At 51.3% G+C, this 18,508-nt stretch overlaps 1 protein-coding gene across 1 annotated transcript in view; it reads left to right on the top strand.

The window, feature by feature from the left end:
- Nucleotides 1-2,401: 2,401 nt before the first annotated feature.
- Nucleotides 2,402-18,508, top strand: part of LOC114686402 (CSC1-like protein 1) — a 36,499-nt gene continuing 20,392 nt past the window's right edge. The window contains 8 exon segments of the mRNA XM_028861088.2: nt 2,402-2,503; nt 6,939-7,138; nt 10,362-10,441; nt 13,161-13,233; nt 14,238-14,275; nt 16,711-16,853; nt 17,744-17,795; nt 18,273-18,381. Coding sequence (XP_028716921.1) covers nt 6,950-7,138; nt 10,362-10,441; nt 13,161-13,233; nt 14,238-14,275; nt 16,711-16,853; nt 17,744-17,795; nt 18,273-18,381 — 684 coding nt within the window. The 5' untranslated portion in view covers nt 2,402-2,503; nt 6,939-6,949.

Raw genomic sequence — 18,508 nt, 5'->3', positions numbered from 1 at the left:
AGCTAAGGACAGAATTCCTAATTGTCACTGGATCTGGGCTGAGCCCCGGTCTTAACTTGGGACCTAAGAAACAAGTGTATCAAACACGCTCAGCCTAGGTAATATGGACTTTGCTAGATGTGAATAAAGTATGTTTTGTTCTGTAACTTTTGTTGTTGTTTTGTTTTTTGAGACAGGGCCAGAGGTAGGTGAATCGGAGTTCGAGGACAGCTTGTTTTACAGAGCCAGTTCTAGGACAGCCAAGGCTACACAGAGAAACTCTGTCTCAAAAAAAAAAAAAATCAATGTCATTCATAATTCTAGAAGAACAGGGCTCACTCCTCTCAGACTGATACAGGGAGCATTACAGCATTGTCTGGAACATGGCAGGATACCACGTGTACAGAGACTTTAAAGAAATAAGCGATGCAGGATCTCAGCCCAGGAAGGGACCTTTTAGTCTCCCCGTGAGTCTGCACAGCTGTTAGCTGAAAATTCCAAAGTCTGTCTCCTATCACTTCTCATCTTGACTCAGTAAACAGGAGCAATCCCCAACTTCCATAGTTGTGGTTTAAGGAACCAATGCTTTAATAATTACTTTACACACTGATTGGCACATCTGAGCTAGTCCAGCTCACACCCTGGATTTGTTTACTTTGAGAGGGTCTCAATTTGGAGTTGCCTGTTTGGTTTTTTATTTTAGCATTATTATTTCTTTGAGACAAAGTGTCATGCAGCTTAGGATGGTCTCCAACTCCATAGGCAGTCAAAGATGACCTTAAATATTTTAAAAATTAAATTGTGTGTGTGTGTGTGTGTGAGAGAGAGAGAGAGAGAGAGAGAGAGAGAGAGAGAGAGAGAGAGAGCGCCAGCATGTGCTGTGGAAGTCAGAGGGCATCTTTTGGGAGGTGGTTCCCTCCTTCAACAGTGGGTTCTGGGGGTTCAGACTCTGCTAGTCAGGATTTCATGGCAGAGGCTTTGACCCCCAGAGCCATCCTCTTGGCCTAGACCTTGAACAGTGTTGTGATTACAGGCGCACACCACCATGGCTGGTTATATGGTGCTAGGCATCCAAAGCAGGCTTCATGCACACTACCCCAGCACTCTGCTAGCTTGAGCTACACCTCTCGCCTCCAGTTTCCTGCTTTCTTTATGTCAGCTCACACTCTGATCCATCGCATCACAGCCTTCTCTGGATGTTGGACAGCTGTCACCTACTGAAGAGCAGCCGTAGGAAAGCCTTGCCTTCCGTTATCAAGCGCCCTAACCTGTTCTCTTCTTTGGTAGTGGAGCCACCGTCCATCCTAATAGGACTAGGGCTAGACCCCAGGACACAGGCCAGACAGGTGTTAGCATCATCAACAAAGGCAGGAACCGAGGGCTAAAGATGTGTGGAGCGGGAGCAGGGAGAAGAACAGACAGAATCCATCTGAGGAGCCAGGGGAATGAGCAGCGATCTAGAGAAGCCAGGCAGCAGCAGAGCAGGGGCATGGCCAGGCAGAGCTGGGGGAAGACCGGACACAACAGAGTTCTGGGAAATAACTGTTAGCTAGGCGCTGAAGGGAGACACGATGGAAGTCTGAGGGAGGAAAGACGCCCTGTTTCAGATAGCCACTGGCTAGAATCGGGGATAGGGAGGTGGCGAGGATATTTTTATCTTTACAGTAGAAGATGAAAGCTCAGACATGGAAGTGAGGTCAGAGAAGAGGCAAAGCTGTGCCCTGGGGAATGAGGAGCTGCTCAGGCATGAAGCTGGCTGGTGCTGGCAAGGACTCCACAGCCAGCTTTGGTTCCACACTTTTCCTTGTGGAAACTGAGGCCTGCAAGTGGGTAGTTTGCAGCAGTGGTCCTGCCACAGGTCCATTCTCCTAGCACATCCATGGACGGTCCTGCCCCGGGTGAGGGGGCAAAGCAGGTAGGTGCAGAGCCTGCTGGTTCGCTGGAAACCTCCAAGTCCCAGCCAGAACACACCGGATGCTCAGCGTGTTTGGCTCCAGTTGGCAACGTTGGTGGCCTGGGCCGGAGCAATAAGGTGTGGTCCCAGGGAACGCTAGAAATGCTGTATTTTATTTAAGGCAGGACAGAGCTCTGGAACTTTCAAGGTCCCGGCTCCTTACCGCGGCGGGCCTCTCCGTGGCTACAGATGGCCGGGGGCAGGGTAGGTCTACAGTGCCCCGGTGCTCTCCCGCACCGCGTCCCAGCTGGGGCAGCTTATGAAGTTCCTGGGGACATCCAACCCCACACAGAGCCGATCTCGAACGTTTGCAGATACTCTCCCGCGCCGCGACCATCCTAGGCTTGGCCAGTGTCCTCTCCGTGGGGGATGTGCTGGGGCACAAAGGAAAGCAGTCTGGAGACGTCCTCTCCCGGCCTTGTGGGCGTTAGCCGGTCTGATCCCGCCCGCAGACCTCGCGAGGACGGTCACGCGTAAACCAGGGCTAGGGAACCACAGACGGGCTCACTGCCTGGCGCACGGTCTTGGCGGTCCAGCTGGCGCCGGCGCGGGCGAAAGAGTCCAAATTAGGTAAGGCGTGGACGCAGCTCTGCGCATGTGCAAAGAGGCGCCGGAGTTTCACTTTGTAACTTTTAAGTGGTGGGGACGCTGCCCCGCCCGCCAGGTACCGCCAGACCACTCCCCTCGGCGCGCGCCGCCGCCGCCGCCGCCGCCGCCGCAGGTAAAGTGGGAAGGGGAGCCCAGCAGGGGGAGGTCGCGACCCGCCGCTCCCAGGACCCGCCGGCCGGGGTCCACACCCGGCAGTACGCCTCGGGTCGCCTTCCCTGGCGGCTGGCGGGGTGACAGTAGCCGGGCAGGTGGCTAGAGGGTGCCAATCAAACCCCGCGCCGCTGGGACTTCCTGACAGCCTTCCTGGCTGCGTGGCCAGGACACGTCCCTCCCTGTTCCTCCGCGGGCTTTGGAGTTTGTCTGCCGAGTCCGATCTCCCCGCCTAGCTCGGAGGGCAGCCTCGGAGCCCTCTCTAATTCCTTACGAGGCTAGACCCGGCTAGAGTACCGGCTTCGTACGGTCCTGGTGACCACTCCTGCCCTGGTAGCATCCGGGGGAGGAAACTTGGCGACTTGGGGGAGGGCGGGGGAGCGGGGGCGCGGGGAAGAGTCCGGAGAGCTGCGACCGTAAAGAAACCACATCCGACAACTTATCCAGGGACCTGATAAGCCTGGCTACCTGAGACCTCGGGTGGGGTGGAGTTGCTGTCTTTCAACCCTAGGCAGGGACCAATAGCTTGTAGGGACTTTTGCAAAGGACCTGGGGACATATTTTCTGTTCTGAAGCTCTGGTTGGGTCCCAGGGCCTGCCCTGTTGAGGGTTTTTTTTTTGGGGTGGTGGTGGTGGTGGTGGTGGTGGAAATGAGATGGTGTAATGCTGAACATATGCGTATATGTATGTTCATTGAGTATGGGATGGTGACTACTGCTAAGTGTGGGCACCTAGGTAGGGCTCCTGAGCCCACAGTGACTAATTGCTTTTTTTTTTTTTTTTTAAGACACCCCCCTGCCCCGCGCGCCCTCTTTCGTAGTGATGAGGTTGGACACAGGCCTTGCTGCACATTCTAGGCATGCGCTTTGCTCTGAGCCGCACATTCCTAGTCCTTAGGGTCTAGTTTGGCTACTTCCACACCCCTAGAGGCTCCTCAGTTTGGTCTGGCTGCCCTTCAATGGGTGCGCTCCCACCTGCCCTCTCAGAGCATGTTCCTTTGGGAAGGCAAGAAAGGGCTGGCTTATTGAGAGCCTCGGGAATGTTCCAGGAGCAGCCTCTGACTTTTCCCTCAGCTGGGGGTGGGGTGGGGTGGGGTTGCCCCTGGCTGGAAGAGCTGAAAGTCTGACACTATGGGCCTCAAAGGCATTTGATTTCCCGATTGTAGCCCTTGGGGGACACTGAGGTACAGCAGCTGCCCTTGGAGTCTGCATGAGGCAGAACGGCTGGCCACTGGGAGGCCGGTCTGAGCTCTGGCTCAGGTTATCCTCCCTGCTGGCTGAGCTAGCTCTCTTAGTTCTTTTTGTTTGTTTTATTTTTGAGTCAGAGTCTTGCTATGTAACCCTCGATGGCCTCGAACTCACAGAGATCCACCTGCCTCTGCCTCCTGCACATTGGGATTAAATGGGTGTACCACCACACCCGCCCTCCCTTACCAAACTTGGTAAATTCTCTTGGCATGAGAAAAGTGACTTGGGAGTGTGACTGGGCTGTCACGGAAGGGGAGCCACAGGTACCCTCCTGGGTCGAGGCCTCTCTGTTTCTCCAGGCCCCTGAAAGAGTGACTTTGGTGAGTCACCCTTCCCACCCCCACCACAGCGCCTCCCTCCCTCCCTTTCGGGACAATGTCCTTTTGTGAACATTTACGAGGATGTTTTTCCTTTTCTCTTTCCAAGCCTTCTTTGTTTGCTCTGTCTAGCTTCCCTTTCCCTGATTCTAGCCTTAGGGGACCTTGGGGTGCTGCAGAAGCCCTCTGGGTCTGTATGAGGGTTTGGCTTGGGATGGATGCCACCTCTAGTCCACAGTGCCAGAAGTGGTGGAGAGGCCACCTGACTTTAGCAGGGCCTTGAGCCACTGGACAAGAGGCAGGAAGCTGGAGCTGCAGGTGCTGCTGGGTGAGGAGAGAGGGACGGGGCAGCACAGAGGACCACTGGGAGCCAGAGGAGATCTTGTTCTGGGAGTTTAGGTGAAGAGCCAGGTAGGAGGAAACCCACGTGGGATGAGAGACATTTAGGCAGGTCTGTGAGCAGGAGCAGGGTGCAGAAGAGTTTCTGTTCTAAATTCCTAAACTGGAAGAGGGTGGCTCCCTTGTGACTGATGTGGCACTGGTGTCATCTGTGTGGCCATGGGACAGTTTGTGAAGGTTGGTGTGGCAGGGACAAGTCAAAGTGGACAGCCTAGAAGGAAATTCGAAGCAGGCCAGAGGCCTGACTCACTGAAAATGGGAAACTAGGGGTGCTGATCCAACTGAGGACCTCCCCACTGCCCTTCCTCCCTCGGTAAGTGTGGCAATCCAAGGCCTTGCATCACCAGGCAGGGATGTTTTGAAGTACTGATGTCCTGGCGATTTTTTTTCCTTCGAAGCATCTTCCATGGAGATTTCCATTAGTGCCAGGGGTGCCTGAAGCCTCCGGAGGTGTTAGCACTGAGCCTGGGGCCATGTCTGCTGGTCTCAGCTTTCTGTTGTAGCCGAGGCTGGCCTTAAAATCCCGACCCTCCTATTTCCTCCTGCGTGCTGGGCTGCAGGCCTTCTGAGACGGGTCCTTGCTCCTCTGGCTGAGGTTTAGAGGAGACCAAGCAGCTTCAAGGTGGAGAGGGCATCCATGACTGTTCACAGCCACCACCCCAGGGCCACCGCACTGTACCTACTCCTTCCTCCAGCCACTGCCAATTCCTTCAGGAGGAGAAAGTGATCCATTCTCTTAGGCCTGGCTCCCACTTCCTATCTGGCACATTGTACTTCGAGAATGTGTGTGTGTGTGTGTGTGTGTGTGTGTGTGTGTGTGTGTGTGTGTGTGTGTTTGTGTGTGTGTGTGTTCCCCAGCAGAGCGGTCCCAGGAGCCAGAATTGGGATTGGGCCCCTGCTCCCATGTCCTTCCCTCACTTCCTAGCACGCATATTGCATTGCACTGTGTGCGTGTGCGTGTGCGTGTGCGTGTGCGTGTGTGTGTGTGTGCGCGTGTGCGCGCGCGCGCCCCAGCACAGCAGTGTCAGAAGTCAGAATTGGGACCCTTCCCCCACCATGACCCAGAACACTTTTCAGCACTTTAGGTAGTTCAGACATCGGCTTCAGAGCTCTCCACCCCCTTTCTTGTCCCTCATACTTCGGTCTCTCTAGCAGATAGAAGAACCCGACTTTGAGAAAGTCCTCTGGGAATTGCAATTTCAGCAGATTTGGGGAGGTGGGAGCCCAAGGAGGAGGTGCTTTCTTATGACTCCCCACTCATAAATGATGTGAGGAGCGGGCCAGAACCTGGGCCCCGAAGCCCTCAGTCCTCAGTGCCAGGGGACAGACTCGAGAGATTTCCATTGGATGTGCCAGGGGTTCCAGGAGCCTCCAAGGCAGCACCCAGCCTGCAGCTGGGTCTGTCTGAAACACTGAACCTTCTGTTAGAGGGAGGTGTCGACGGGAGAGGGCGGAGCTAGGGGCCTGCTTTGCCCCAGCCTCGACCAGGAGGGGGCCTAGGCCTCTCCCCTCTGGCTGTCCCTCCCGCTTTTGCCTCTCTCAGGGAAGCACCCTGTGATGGTACTTACAGAGCGAAGAGTCAGGGTTCGAGGCTCAGTCCTGTTGCACCCAGCTTCTTGGTTTGGGAGATAGGTGGCTGTTAAGTTTCTGAGACTTGATTCCAGGTACAACCAGTCTTGGAGATCCCAGCTCTGACATTTTTTTTTTTTTTTTTTGGTTTTTTGAGACAGGGTTTCTCTGTGTAGCTTTGCGCTTTTCCTGGGACTCACTTGGTAGCCCAGGCTGGCCTCGAACTCACAGCGATCCGCCTGGCTCTGCCTCCCGAGTGCTGGGACATTCTTGAGGACAGCTGGAGAGGGCTCTTGTCCTTGGCTCAGACGACCAACAGTGTTCCCGGCTGTTCCCATCCCAGTTTGCTGGTGTCCGAGGTTCCCTCTTCCTAGCCTTTCTGGTCCTCTCTCCTGTTTGTTTCTGGTTGCCTTGAGGACTCTTGCAGGAGCTTTTTTCCCAGCAGTTCTTGAGGCTAGAGAAACTTCAGCACAGTGACAGCAGACCATCCCCTCTGACCACCCCATCCCTTTACCTCATTTGCCCCCCTCGGGGCATCTGCTCACCGTGTCCCCAGGTGGGTCCTCTCGTCTGACCGTCTGGGCCATTCCCGTGAACGGAGCCGGTGTCTGTGAGCTCCACCAGGGCCCTCTTCCGTGTGGTGTTCAGCTTTCCTGACGGTGCTGACTGGGAAAACTGGAAGCTCCCACTCTCATCTTCTGCTTTGTTCCCTAGGGAGAGAAGGCATGATGACCAGCTCCCCATTCCTGGATCCCTGGCCGTCCAAGGCGGTGTCCATCCGTGGGAACCTGGGCCTTGGGGACCACCCCAATGACTCCTACTGCTATAGCTCAGCCAAAAACAGCACTGTGCTTCAGGGGGTCACCTTCGGAGGCATCCCCACAGTCCTGCTCATAGATGTCGTCTGCTTTCTGGTAAGGTCCTCTCTCTGTTTAACCCCTGTTCTCTAGGACCATCTAGGGAGTGCGCGTGAGGTAGATACACACACCCGTGCACGCTCTGGGGCCCTGGACATGTGCAGATAGACCCTGAGTTCTGGAAGCACTGTAATGATTCCTTCCTCGGAGGGCTTGGGGATCCTGTGGCAGCGTGATCATGATCCCGAGTGCAGAGCCACTAGCCAGTCCGGTCTCTTCCTCCTGGCCCTCAGCGTGGGTGGCATGAGAGGTGTGAGGGTATGGACCAGGGTTGGAGCAGGCACAACTTCTTGTGTGTGAGTGAGTACTTCCTGTCACCCTGGGGTGCCTGGGGCTTTCAAGAACCAGAAATAGATTCCTGGAGCTGACCTCAGGGGATGCGTGTCTCTTTCTTTAATGTGGGCCTCTGTTCACAAAGAATCCTCCAATTTGAAAGAGATGTTATTATCTTTGCAGTGACTCAACAGTAGTTGAGGTGTGTATGTGTGTGGGGTCTGTGTGTGTGTGTGTGTGTGTGTGTGTGTGTGTGTGTATGTGTGTGGGTCTGTGTGTGTTTTGCTTTAGGGGGTGGAATCCAGGGCCTTGTGCATACTCCACAGGTACTTTCCTACTGAGCCCCATCCCAGCCTGATTAGTTTAGATTTATTGGCATTAACATGCACTGTCTTTACACTAACACCCCCAGAGCAGCGGCTCCCTTGACCCTAGCTTCTAAGAGCAGAGAGCATGGGGTATATGGGAGGGTGGAGTTCATATCTTAGGTCTGTCTGGGACGGGTGGCTAAGCTGAGCTAGGAAAGGAGGGGAGGGAGTCAGAGGACCCCAGTCCCTGCCAGGCGGGAGCAGAGGGTCCCACATCCACTTCTGACCCTAAATGTGACAACAGAAAGGCATTTCTTCCTAATTTTGGTTCCTAGGACTAAGGTCTACATTGTTGCTCTTAAAATTTGCTACACTGTTGTTCATCGGGGCTGATAGGGGAAACTGCTGGTTACCACCTGGGCTTTCCCGAAAAAGGGCTCTCTACTACCAATGAGTGTTCTCAGCATCATCCGATTGGCAGGAGAACAGTTCTCTAAGCTTGTGGGACTTGGCCAAAAGGGAGGAGCAGGCTAGGTGTGGCAGTGTACTGAGAGGGGGTGGGTGGGATCCTATGCCTTCAGGATAGGGAGAGCTAGGCTAAGGTGAGGCGCCTGGAGAGAACTAGGTAGAGCCCAGATGGGTTGGGTACCTGTAGTGGGTAGCCATTCCAGCTTTGATCTGGAAGTTCCAAGCCCCATTGAGGCCTTAATAATTTCACCAATAGGTAGCTGCTTGGGACGAAAGTCACTTTCATTTAGACTGTTCTGGGAGGAGTGATTTTTTTTTTCTTTCTAAATTCCATGAGGGACAAGGTCTCACTATGTTGCTGAAGTGATCTCTGAGCACCTGGCCTCAAGCAATCCTCCTGCCTCAGCTACTCAAATAGATGGGATGACGGCTTATACAACCACAATGGACTTTTGTTTTGTTTTGCTTGTTTGTTTTGTTTTGTTTTTTTGTTTTTTGTATTTTCAAGACAGGATTTCTCTGTGTAGCCCTGGCTGTCCTAGAACTCATTTTATAGACCAGACTGGCTTCAAACTCAGAGAGAGATCCACCTGCTTCTGCCTGGGATTAAAGGCGTGCACTACCACCACCTGGCTATGAGTATAGATTTTGTAGATTTTTATTGCAGGAATTTATGGGGTTAAGTGGGGGCCATGTGTAAGAAGACCTAGGTGTGGGAAGATATCCACACTGTGTGCACAGAGGCAAGGCAGTAGTGACAGACAGAGTGACCGAATGCTGAGGGACTTGTGTTTGTCCTTCAGTGTGACTCATCTGCCTGTCAAAACACATCACCCACTTCCGGACTTACCTTAAGAAAATCTTACAGAAACTCAGGGCTTATGGATTTCCCTTAAGGAAACAACATTCACCTTTAAAACCCCAGTTTCTGGGAGGGACTCTGCTCAGTGATAGAGCACTGATCTAGTATGTCTAAGGTGCAGGTTCCATCTCAGCACTAGATAAACACATAAATAAATAAATCCAGTTTTGACCAGAGCGGGCAAGCCTGTGCTATTCCAGATGTTACTTTTCCACCTCTCTCTGAATCTCAAAGGAGCCTGTGTGGGTTGCGGGGAGAGGGGGCCAGGGTGGAACCAAATGGTCTGGGAAGGCAGGGAGCATCTCAGACATCTGGAGCTAATAGGCAGAGAGGGGCTGCTGGTGTCACATAGGCCTGTTGATCTGACCCAGCTCTTTGGGGTTGGGACAGCCTAGAGTGACAAGGCATGAGAGGGTTCACTGGATGCACTTGCTGTGTGGGGTCTGCAAGCCTGCTTTTAGAAGAAACAAATGCGGCCGGGCGGTGTTGGCGCATGCCTTTAATCCCAGCACTCGGGAGGCAGAGGCAGGCGGATCTCTGTGAGTTCGAGGCCAGCCTGGTCTATGGAGCAAGTTCCAGGACAGGTTCCAAAGCTACACAGAGAAACCCTGTCTTGAAAAAACAACAACAAGGCTGGGCGGTGGTGGTGCACGCCTTTAATCCCAGCACTCGGGAGGCAGAGCCAGGTGGATCTCTGTGAGTTCGAGGCCAGCCTGGGCTACCAAGTGAGTCCCAGAAAAGGCGCAAAGCTACACAGAGAAACCCTGTCTCGAAAAACCAAAAAAAGAAAAAAAGAAAAAAAAAAAAAAAAGAAAAACAACAACAACGAAAGAAAGAAGAAGAAGGAACAAATGCAAAGAATCTGACTCAAAATAAATTAAAATATAATTAAGAAAAATCAAGCCAGGTGCATACCCTTAGTCCCAGCTACCACTGGCTGGGGCTGGAGGATCAGTTGAACTCAGGAGTTAGAGGTGAGCCTGGGCAATCTAGTGAGGGCGGTTTGGGTATGAAGTAGAGGGAGAGCGTTTTTTTCCAGTCTGGTGAGGTCAGACCTCACCTTCTGACTCGGGGTCTGCTGTGGCTGATGTGCTTGAGCAGGAAGACTTCGCTCAAGCCTGTGGCCATGTGACAGCCTTGGTGACATGGCCCAGGGGACAGAGGTTGTCTGATGAGTGGAGGACGGTGTCAGGCTGCTAAGCTGTGTGTTATTTCTGGGCTGGAGGGGTTCCTCTAGGCTGCCGAGTCCAGCTGTCCTCAGAACCTGGCCGGCCAGTGTTCTTGACTTGGTTTCTTCTTCTCCTTTTAGATTTTAGTCCTGGTGTTTTCCATCATAAGGAGAAGATTCTGGGATTATGGCCGCATAGCTCTGGTATCAGAAGCAGGCAGGTAAAGAAAGCATTTAATTGAAAATGTGAGCGTATCACGCATCCCTCTGAGTGTGAGTTATGTGTGCATTGTGCATGTATGTGTGTATGTAGATGCATGTTTGCTTACATGTGTGTACATCGATATGTGTATGTGTATGTATGTGTATGTATGTGTATTTCTGGGATGGGCTGGAGCCAGGAGCTGTATCTTTCCTTCTGCTGGCTACCAAAGACCCCCTTGAGGCCTTCCTGCTTAGAACTGTGCTGAAGAAAACCGATGCTGGAGATCCACTCTCTCCTGGGGCTCTGGTTTCAGGCTGTAGAGGACCATCGTTGCCTTTCGGGTTACTGCACCAGGGGAGGATGATGACATTTTCTTTCTCGCCTTGGACACGAGAGCATCTCTCTGAGAGCATCGTATTGGAAGGGAGTTACTTTGCTCTGGGGTTGGCTTAGGGATCAAGAAGGGAGGCGGGTGTGGGGAAGCGGCCCTCCTTCTTTCTTGGTTAGGGCTCAAGTTGGACAAGCCTCTCAAACAAAGCACAGGCTCTCTGGCCAGACCTCAGGCTTTTCTGGTTCTACTCTGGGTGGGGACAGTTCTGTGCATCTTACTAAAGGTGAAGATGAATCCTAGAACTAGACTTTCCTGTTTGGTCTGGTTGCTGTGAACCTCTGGAACTTGTGTCGGATGAGGCAACATGTAGTGGATGGGAGGCATCAGATGCCCACTCCCAGGTCTGTCTTGGTGGTCCATGGTCATTGCTTCAGCTCCTGAAATGTTGCAGTGGAAGGATGGGGAAGGAGGGTACATTTAGAGAGATGCTTCCTTCTCCCCCAGAAGAGGCCTTCAACACCTCACTCAGCTTGGGCCTGAGCATGAAGGTCCTACCTCAGCACACAGGAGAGGCTGTGGGAAGCATGGTTTACTTTCTAACTGTTGAGGACATGTCCTTTCACACGAGTGCTATTCTCTTCCCTCTGTGTCACAGAACTGGGGAGGGCACCTTATTCTTAGACAAGGGGTCTTGGAGGACACTTTGAGACAAATATGTTTGGGTCTGAAATGCTGCGAGGGGGTGAGGTGAGCCAGCTCCTCTGTGGGCTCAGATAGCACATGGCAATGTACTAATGTGATCTATTCTATACCTTGGCCAAAGCGCTGAGCTCCAGGTTCAGTGAGAGACTCTCAGGTCATAAGATGAAGAGAGACTGAGGGGATGCCAGATGTTGACCCCTGGTCACCACAGGTGTGTGCATGTATAGTTGCACCTTAGTGAGTGTGTGCATATGTACACACACACACACACACACACACATATTACACACACACAGATGCCACCACTGTATTTAACATGCCAGTCCATCCACTCTGAGTTGCACACTTGAGCATTTCTCATCATTTCTCATCTTTGACTTTAGAATTGGGATGCCTCTTTTTTTTTTTTTTTTTTTTTTTTTTGGTTTTTCGAGACAGGGTTTCTCTGTGTAGCTTTGTGCCTTTCCTGGAACTCGCTTTGTAGCCCAGGCTGGCCTTGAACTCACAGAGATCCGCCTGCCCCTGCCTCCCAAGTGCTGGGATTAAAGGCGTGCGCCACCACCGCCCGGCCTCTTTTATTATTATTATTATTATTATTATTATTATTATTATTATTATTTTTTGGAGAAAATGTCTCCCATGCCCTGGCCTCACAGGTTGGTCTTCTTTGAACCTAGGATCTTCCGGCCTTAGCCTTCAAGTGAATGCTGGGATAATTACAGGTGTGCACCATCATGCCCGACATGAGATTATCAGTTATTGCTTAACTGGTACCATTGTTTGTTTCTTAATGGTTCATTAAAAAAACAACAACTATGCATCTGGCCACCACTGGTATCTTGGATTAGATAAAATATAGTGTGTATGCATGCAACATGTGTATTTATTTTTTTTGCAATTTTTACAATTTACAATTTTTATCTTATATGTATGGGTGTTTTGCATGCACACATGTCTGTGCACGACATGTGTGCTTGGTACCCACAGAGGACAGAAGGGGGTGCCCACAAGAGGGTGTTGGGTCCTCTGGAACTGGAGTTACAGATGGTTGTGAGCCCCATGTGGGTGCTGGGAGCTGAACCCAGGTCCTCTGGAAGAGCAGTCAGTGTTCTAAACCACTGAGCCATCTCTCCAGTCCTGTGTGTGGTTTGAAGTGGGCCCATTCCAACGATGAGGCCTTACGAGTATTCTTACTTTTCCTGAACTACTTCCTGGGGGGGGGGAGGGGTAATGTGTTCACCTGTCGCCCTCTGTTCCTGTGGCCACTCGTTCTCAGGCGTCTTTCTCTGGAATGAAGCCTCTGTGGCTGTTTTCCCAGTCATTTGGTAGGATAAAATACGGCATTCCAGATTGATCTGGATGTGTTAGGAAATGCACTGGAAACAGGTAACACTCTGAAGTTCCTTTGGGTGGACCAGCTCAGTGCTGAGGTTGGAGGGTGTACACACAGGTGTGGTTCTTTGATAACCCCCTGGCCCTGCTCTTCAGCCCATACAACACAGAGTTTTATGCCATATGGGTTTGTGGGCATTGCCTCCATCTTTTTTTTTTTTTTTGAAGCAGTTTATATTTGTGGCAACCACTGGGAGTCAATAACTTTGATCCTGAACTCTAAGATTAGGAAGCAAAATACTGGAAATGTATATTTAACCTTTCTGAATTTTAGAATTATTTATCTTTTTTTCCCTTTTTATGTCTCCAGTGAGGCCAGATTCCAGAGGTTGTCGTCGTCATCTTCTTCTTCCTCAGGGCAACAAGACTTTGAAAATGAACTGGTTGGTACCCGAGGATTGGTTGCTTTCGTGGCTCAAAGGGCAGAGGGTACAGCCTGGCGGTAATGATTGATGGAGGTCTGGGCAGTTGTACCCCTGGTTCAGTGAGTTCAAGAGCAGCACTGTGGTCTGTGAGTGGTCGACGCTGGAGAAAGCGCCCCTCCACATGAGCAGAAACACGAAGACTAGAAGAACCTAGAAGGAGATAGTGTTGAAATGATCCCTCACTGCAAGGCTCCATTAACTGCAGGCAGAAAGGACTGTGGATCCCCAGGGCTTTGCTGGCAACTTGTCGTGGTTACTCCTCTCTCACACTTACGGTTCCTGTGCAAGAGTTAATTATTGACTTGTCTGCTAGATTTTGAGCCAGATGTGGGCAGGAACCCTGCCCCCCCCCCTCCAGCCTTGTCCCCAGCACTAGATATCTGGTAGGGTCTTAGTCATTGTTGAATGAGTGGAGAGCAAATATTTGTCTTTCCCAGCAGGTAGCCACCCAGTGTAGTAAGACACCAGCGATCACAGAATGTCCACATGCTTCTCTCCCTCTCCAGGGCTGCTCTGGGGTACTTTGCAGCTCTCTAGACTTGTTCCTGTTTGTTGGTTTTTTTTTTTTTTTTTTTTTTTTTGTCCCAACTCTTTTTGCCATCTGGAAATCATTTTACAGAAGTCCACATCCCCGTTCCCAGCTCTTGGTTGAAGTTTTGTGATTTGACCCTGGAGCTTATATAATGCCACCGATTGACAAAACTTGAGAGGTTTTTTTTTTTTTTTTTTTTTAGCAAGGTTGTGGGTTTTGTTTTTGTTTTAATCCCTGCCCCCCCCCCCACCACCATGGGATTGTGCCTAGCAAAGAATGAGAGCATAAGGGAGTAACTTACTGGATGGGTGAAGGAAAACCCTGTTTTACACAGCAAGAAGTGGGGTGGTTATTTAATCTCAAAGATGTGATTGTATCTGCCTCCCAGAGACCTAGGTGTTGGGTGCTAATACCTGTTCTCTGTCTCCAGGGATGCTGCCCTTGGCTGACTGCCATCTTCCGCCTGACGTGAGTAAGATGGGGTGTCTGCTGGGCATGTGACTTGGTGTGGGGGTTTGGTCATTCAGGGGGAAGTCCCCGAGGTGTTTGACCCTGAAATGGTGTCTCTCATACTTTTCCGGCTCAGGGCCCAAACAGTGGAGAAGGGCCAGAACAAAAGTGAGTCAGGGCACAGGAAAGAAGGAGGTCTTTCAGGTGCATAGCTCTACTGGCCCTCAGGGATCCCCACACTGCAGTTGGATTTCAAAGGTTCTTGAAGCTAGCGATAAGCTTTATTTAAAAATATTTCATGCTGGAGAGATGGCTCAGGGGTTAAGAGCACTGGCTGCTCTTCCAGAGGACCCGGGTTCAGTTCCAAGCATGTACATGGCCGCTCACAACTGTCCGTGACTCCAGTTCCAGGGGATCTGGTGCCCTCACACAGACATGCATGCAGGCTTCTCCGCCTGACCTTGGGCACAGCCTCCACCAAACTCCACCATTTACAACAGGGGCTCTCACATATGAGGTCGTTGGAATTGGCCCAGTGTCCTCCATAGTCTTTATCAGTTCTAAGATGACTTTTTCTTCTGTATTTCCACTTAGCAGAAACAGGGGATCTGCACTTATAGCCAGTGGTTGCTTAGCTGCCTTCACTTTCTTGTTTGTAGTGTGACAGGTGATGACATGTGTCTAACAAGGATGGCCGTGTAGACTTTGGGTGTGTAGACATCAACAGTGGCCGAGCCGAGACTCCCGCAGGCCCTGATGGCTGGCTCCTTCAAGCACAGGAGAAACCAGGCCTTTATCACCAAGTATTTCTTAGATTTTTCTCCTTAAGTCCAGAGAGAAAGAGAGAGACAGAGAGAGAGACACACACACACACAGAGAGAGAGAGAGAGAGAGAGAGAGAGAGAGAGAGAGAGAGGAAGAGAGAGAGACAGACACAGAGAGAGAGAGAGACAGAGAGAGAGAGACAGAGAGAGAGTCAGAGAGAGAGAGAGAGAAAATTTTGAACCAAATGAGGTGGCTGTATGGACATGGGATTGAATCCAGGGCTTCATGCACAGTAGGCAAGAGTTCTGCTTCTGAGCTGTATCCCGAGCCCTTGTCTAAATGTATTTTATTTTCCCACTTTTTCATTCCAATACATATAAACCTGTCTAGCAGAGTTCCTATTCGTATCCAGTCAGTGTTAAATAGGAAGTAGAATAATTCCTGCCTAAAGTAAGGCAAACTTTAATTAGCTTACATAATTATTATAAAAGAAAAGGATATCATAGACTTAATAAAATGTGTTGGTTTGGGGATATTGAGCTCCTCTCTCAGGGCCTCAGTTTCCCCACCTGAGTTTGAGTGGGAGTTCGGTGGCAGTTGTGGCTGAGGCTGCTGGCGGGAGGCAGGGTTACTGGGAGAAGCCAGAGAACTTCTTGAAGCAAGAGGGGGCAGGTGGGTGCGTGCATGGCTTGCTTAGAAGAGGAAGGTGTCTGTTGCAGATCTCATCCTGGAGTGAGACACTGAGCAAGCGTGAGACTCACTAGCATGTCCCTGAGCATCCTTGGGAGTTGGATGCGCTTTGTGTTCATGGCATCCTTGAGCTCTGCTGGGTGGGTGAGGTTGGAAATGAGCAGTTTCTCAGGTGTGGCTGTGCTGTGCCTGTAGTAAGGTGCCTGAATGCAGAGCCCATGCTGAGCTGTGTAAATTCACTTTCTTCAGGCTTCTAGGCTTGCTTCTCTGGCTTTGCCACACAGGGCTTTCTTGGTCTCTGGAGCAGGACCCTTGGAACCCCTGCTGTGTGCAGACTATTCGGGAAAGAGTAGCTGGGAGGCCTGGTGCTCCTCCCTCTATGGCAAGGAAATATGGCTGTTGTGAACCTGAGATTTTCCAACTGACTCAGGAATTCTTTGTGGGTAGGGAGGCAGATCAGGTCGTCTCTGGGGCCACAGCAGGGACGAAGGGAAGGAGTTGGGTGGGATGAGGCATAAAATGTTCAGAACATGGTGCACCTTATTCTCCCAGCCCTTCCTGGGCTTGGGGGAGGGGAGAGAGGGTGAGGAAGGCCCGAGTACACGGCACTGCATTCCCAAAACCGCTTTCGTCAGCCATCTTGCTGTGGAAGCAGGTAGGGATTGTGGGAAAGTTGTATCCACATGCCTCATCCATTATGTAATGAGAGCGCAGATGTTTCTAGCAACAGAACACGGAGATGGCAGTTCCTCTGCTGAGAGCATGTGGCTGGGACTGAAGGTGGCTCCGGAACTCATGCCAATAGCTTTGCCTTTACAAGTTGTGTGGTCCTTAAAGCTGTGCAGTTTTTCTGTGCCTTTGTGTCCACGCATCACAGTAGAGGGTGTGGGCTAAAACACTGTCCTTACAACCGTCGTGAGGACTGGATGAAAACTCCAGGCCTGGCCTGCCACTGCCGCCACCTGTTAAGAATGTCTCCACATGTGTGTCTTGGCCAGCGATGACCAGATCCTGGAGTGGTGTGGGGAGGATGCCATCCACTACCTGTCCTTCCAGAGGCACATCATCTTCCTGCTGGTGGTGATCAGCTTCTTGTCCCTGTGTGTCATCTTGCCAGTCAACCTCTCAGGAGACTTGCTGGGTGAGACCCTTTCTCGGCCATTGTCTGTATTGGGATGGAGCAGGCCAGTGGCTCCAGGGAAGGGACTTGATTTGGTAGAGTAGATCCTGGGGGATGTGAGACAGTCTTAGAGTGACTGAGAAAATTACCACCCAATAAAGATCTAGAGGAGAATCCATCTAAACCTGGGTTGGGAGCTAGGGTCCATTAAATATCAATTTTTGGTTCCATATAAGTAGGAAAAACAACCATCCAATCAACCAACCAACCAACCAACCAACCAACCAACCAACCACAAGTGCTATAGAATTGGAAGGTTTTAGCAGGTGTGTTTTGCTTGTTTTTTAAGACGAGACCCTACTGTGTAGTCCAGGCTAGCCTTCCCTCACCCTCCTGCGTGTTGGGGTTGTAAATATAGCCACCACTCCCAGCTTCAGAATTTATCTTTCCATTTCCTGCCCTTATCCAAGTCTGGAGGACACTATTCATGGATCCAGAAGATGTCTGTGATACACTGTGAAAGTCATTGTGGAATTATATCTCCCTAGCTTCCAAAATGCCATCCCAGATCCACTTGTGACGTTTAGTGGTTCTCAACCTTGAGAACTTAAGTTGGTAACAACCAAGGATGCTTCTGGTTATCATCAAAGCATCTTTAAAACAAACCTCAGTGCAAAATGAACTTAAATTCTGACTTTGCTGGCATGGTAAACTGTAGCAGAGGTCCTGGTTGATGGAGCTTTAAATAGGTTGATGAATGATGCCATTGTCTTCCATATCTAGGAAGACATGCCATGTCTAGGCATCTTGTGCTGTGCCTCCCTGAGCTGCAGAACTCTAAACCAAGATCAGTTAGGCTCCTTCCTGGGTTCTCATTGTGATCCCGGAACTAAGTGTCTGTTTCTCTGCAGATAAAGACCCCTACAGCTTTGGGAGGACAACAATAGCCAACCTGCAGACCAAGTGAGTATGGAGTTTGTTGACCATGAAGAAGGCTGGTTTGGGAGCCTGGGGCAGGCTGGGAACAGCGCAACACTGCTGTGCTGCTGTGCTGTGGTGTGAACACGGCCCAGGCAGCTTTTGTTTCGGAGGAGGCTTAGAGCCCCATGTGAGGACAGGGAAGCTGGTGTGAACATGTCTTGGGAAGCTTCAGTTTTGTGGGAGGCTTAGAGCCCCATGTGAGGACAGGGAAGCTGTGTTGTGGACATGTCTCAGGCAGCTTCAGTTTTGTAGGAGCCTTAGAGCCCAGCATAAGAATAGGGAACTCTCCAAAGTATTTACTCGCTGATGAGGGCCATTGGCCCACATGGCCTCTGCTGGAGGCAAAGCTGTTGACTCTTGACAAAGTACCCACCCACTGAGGGTGATCCTGCCCTAGCCCTGCAACCCATTCCTTCTGTTGGGATGCCCAGCCCTGATAGCAGGTGATATCTTCCTTAGCAATGACCTCCTTTGGCTGCACACCGTCTTCTCCGTCATCTACCTCTTCCTCACCGTGGGCTTCATGTGGCATCACACACGGTCCATCAGATACAAAGAGGAAAGCCTGGTGAGTGAGGCTGGGGCCTGGGACATGTTCCGGGAGGGTCTCAAGTGAGAGATGGAGGGGACGGCCCCCACGGTCTCCACAGAACCACATCAGTCGTGAACTTGAGGTGAGCGCTGGAATCTGATTT

Source organism: Peromyscus leucopus, chromosome 15, assembly GCF_004664715.2.
Source record: "Peromyscus leucopus breed LL Stock chromosome 15, UCI_PerLeu_2.1, whole genome shotgun sequence".
Lineage (NCBI taxonomy): Eukaryota > Metazoa > Chordata > Mammalia > Rodentia > Cricetidae > Peromyscus > Peromyscus leucopus.
This window is presented reverse-complemented; position numbering and strand designations above follow the sequence as displayed.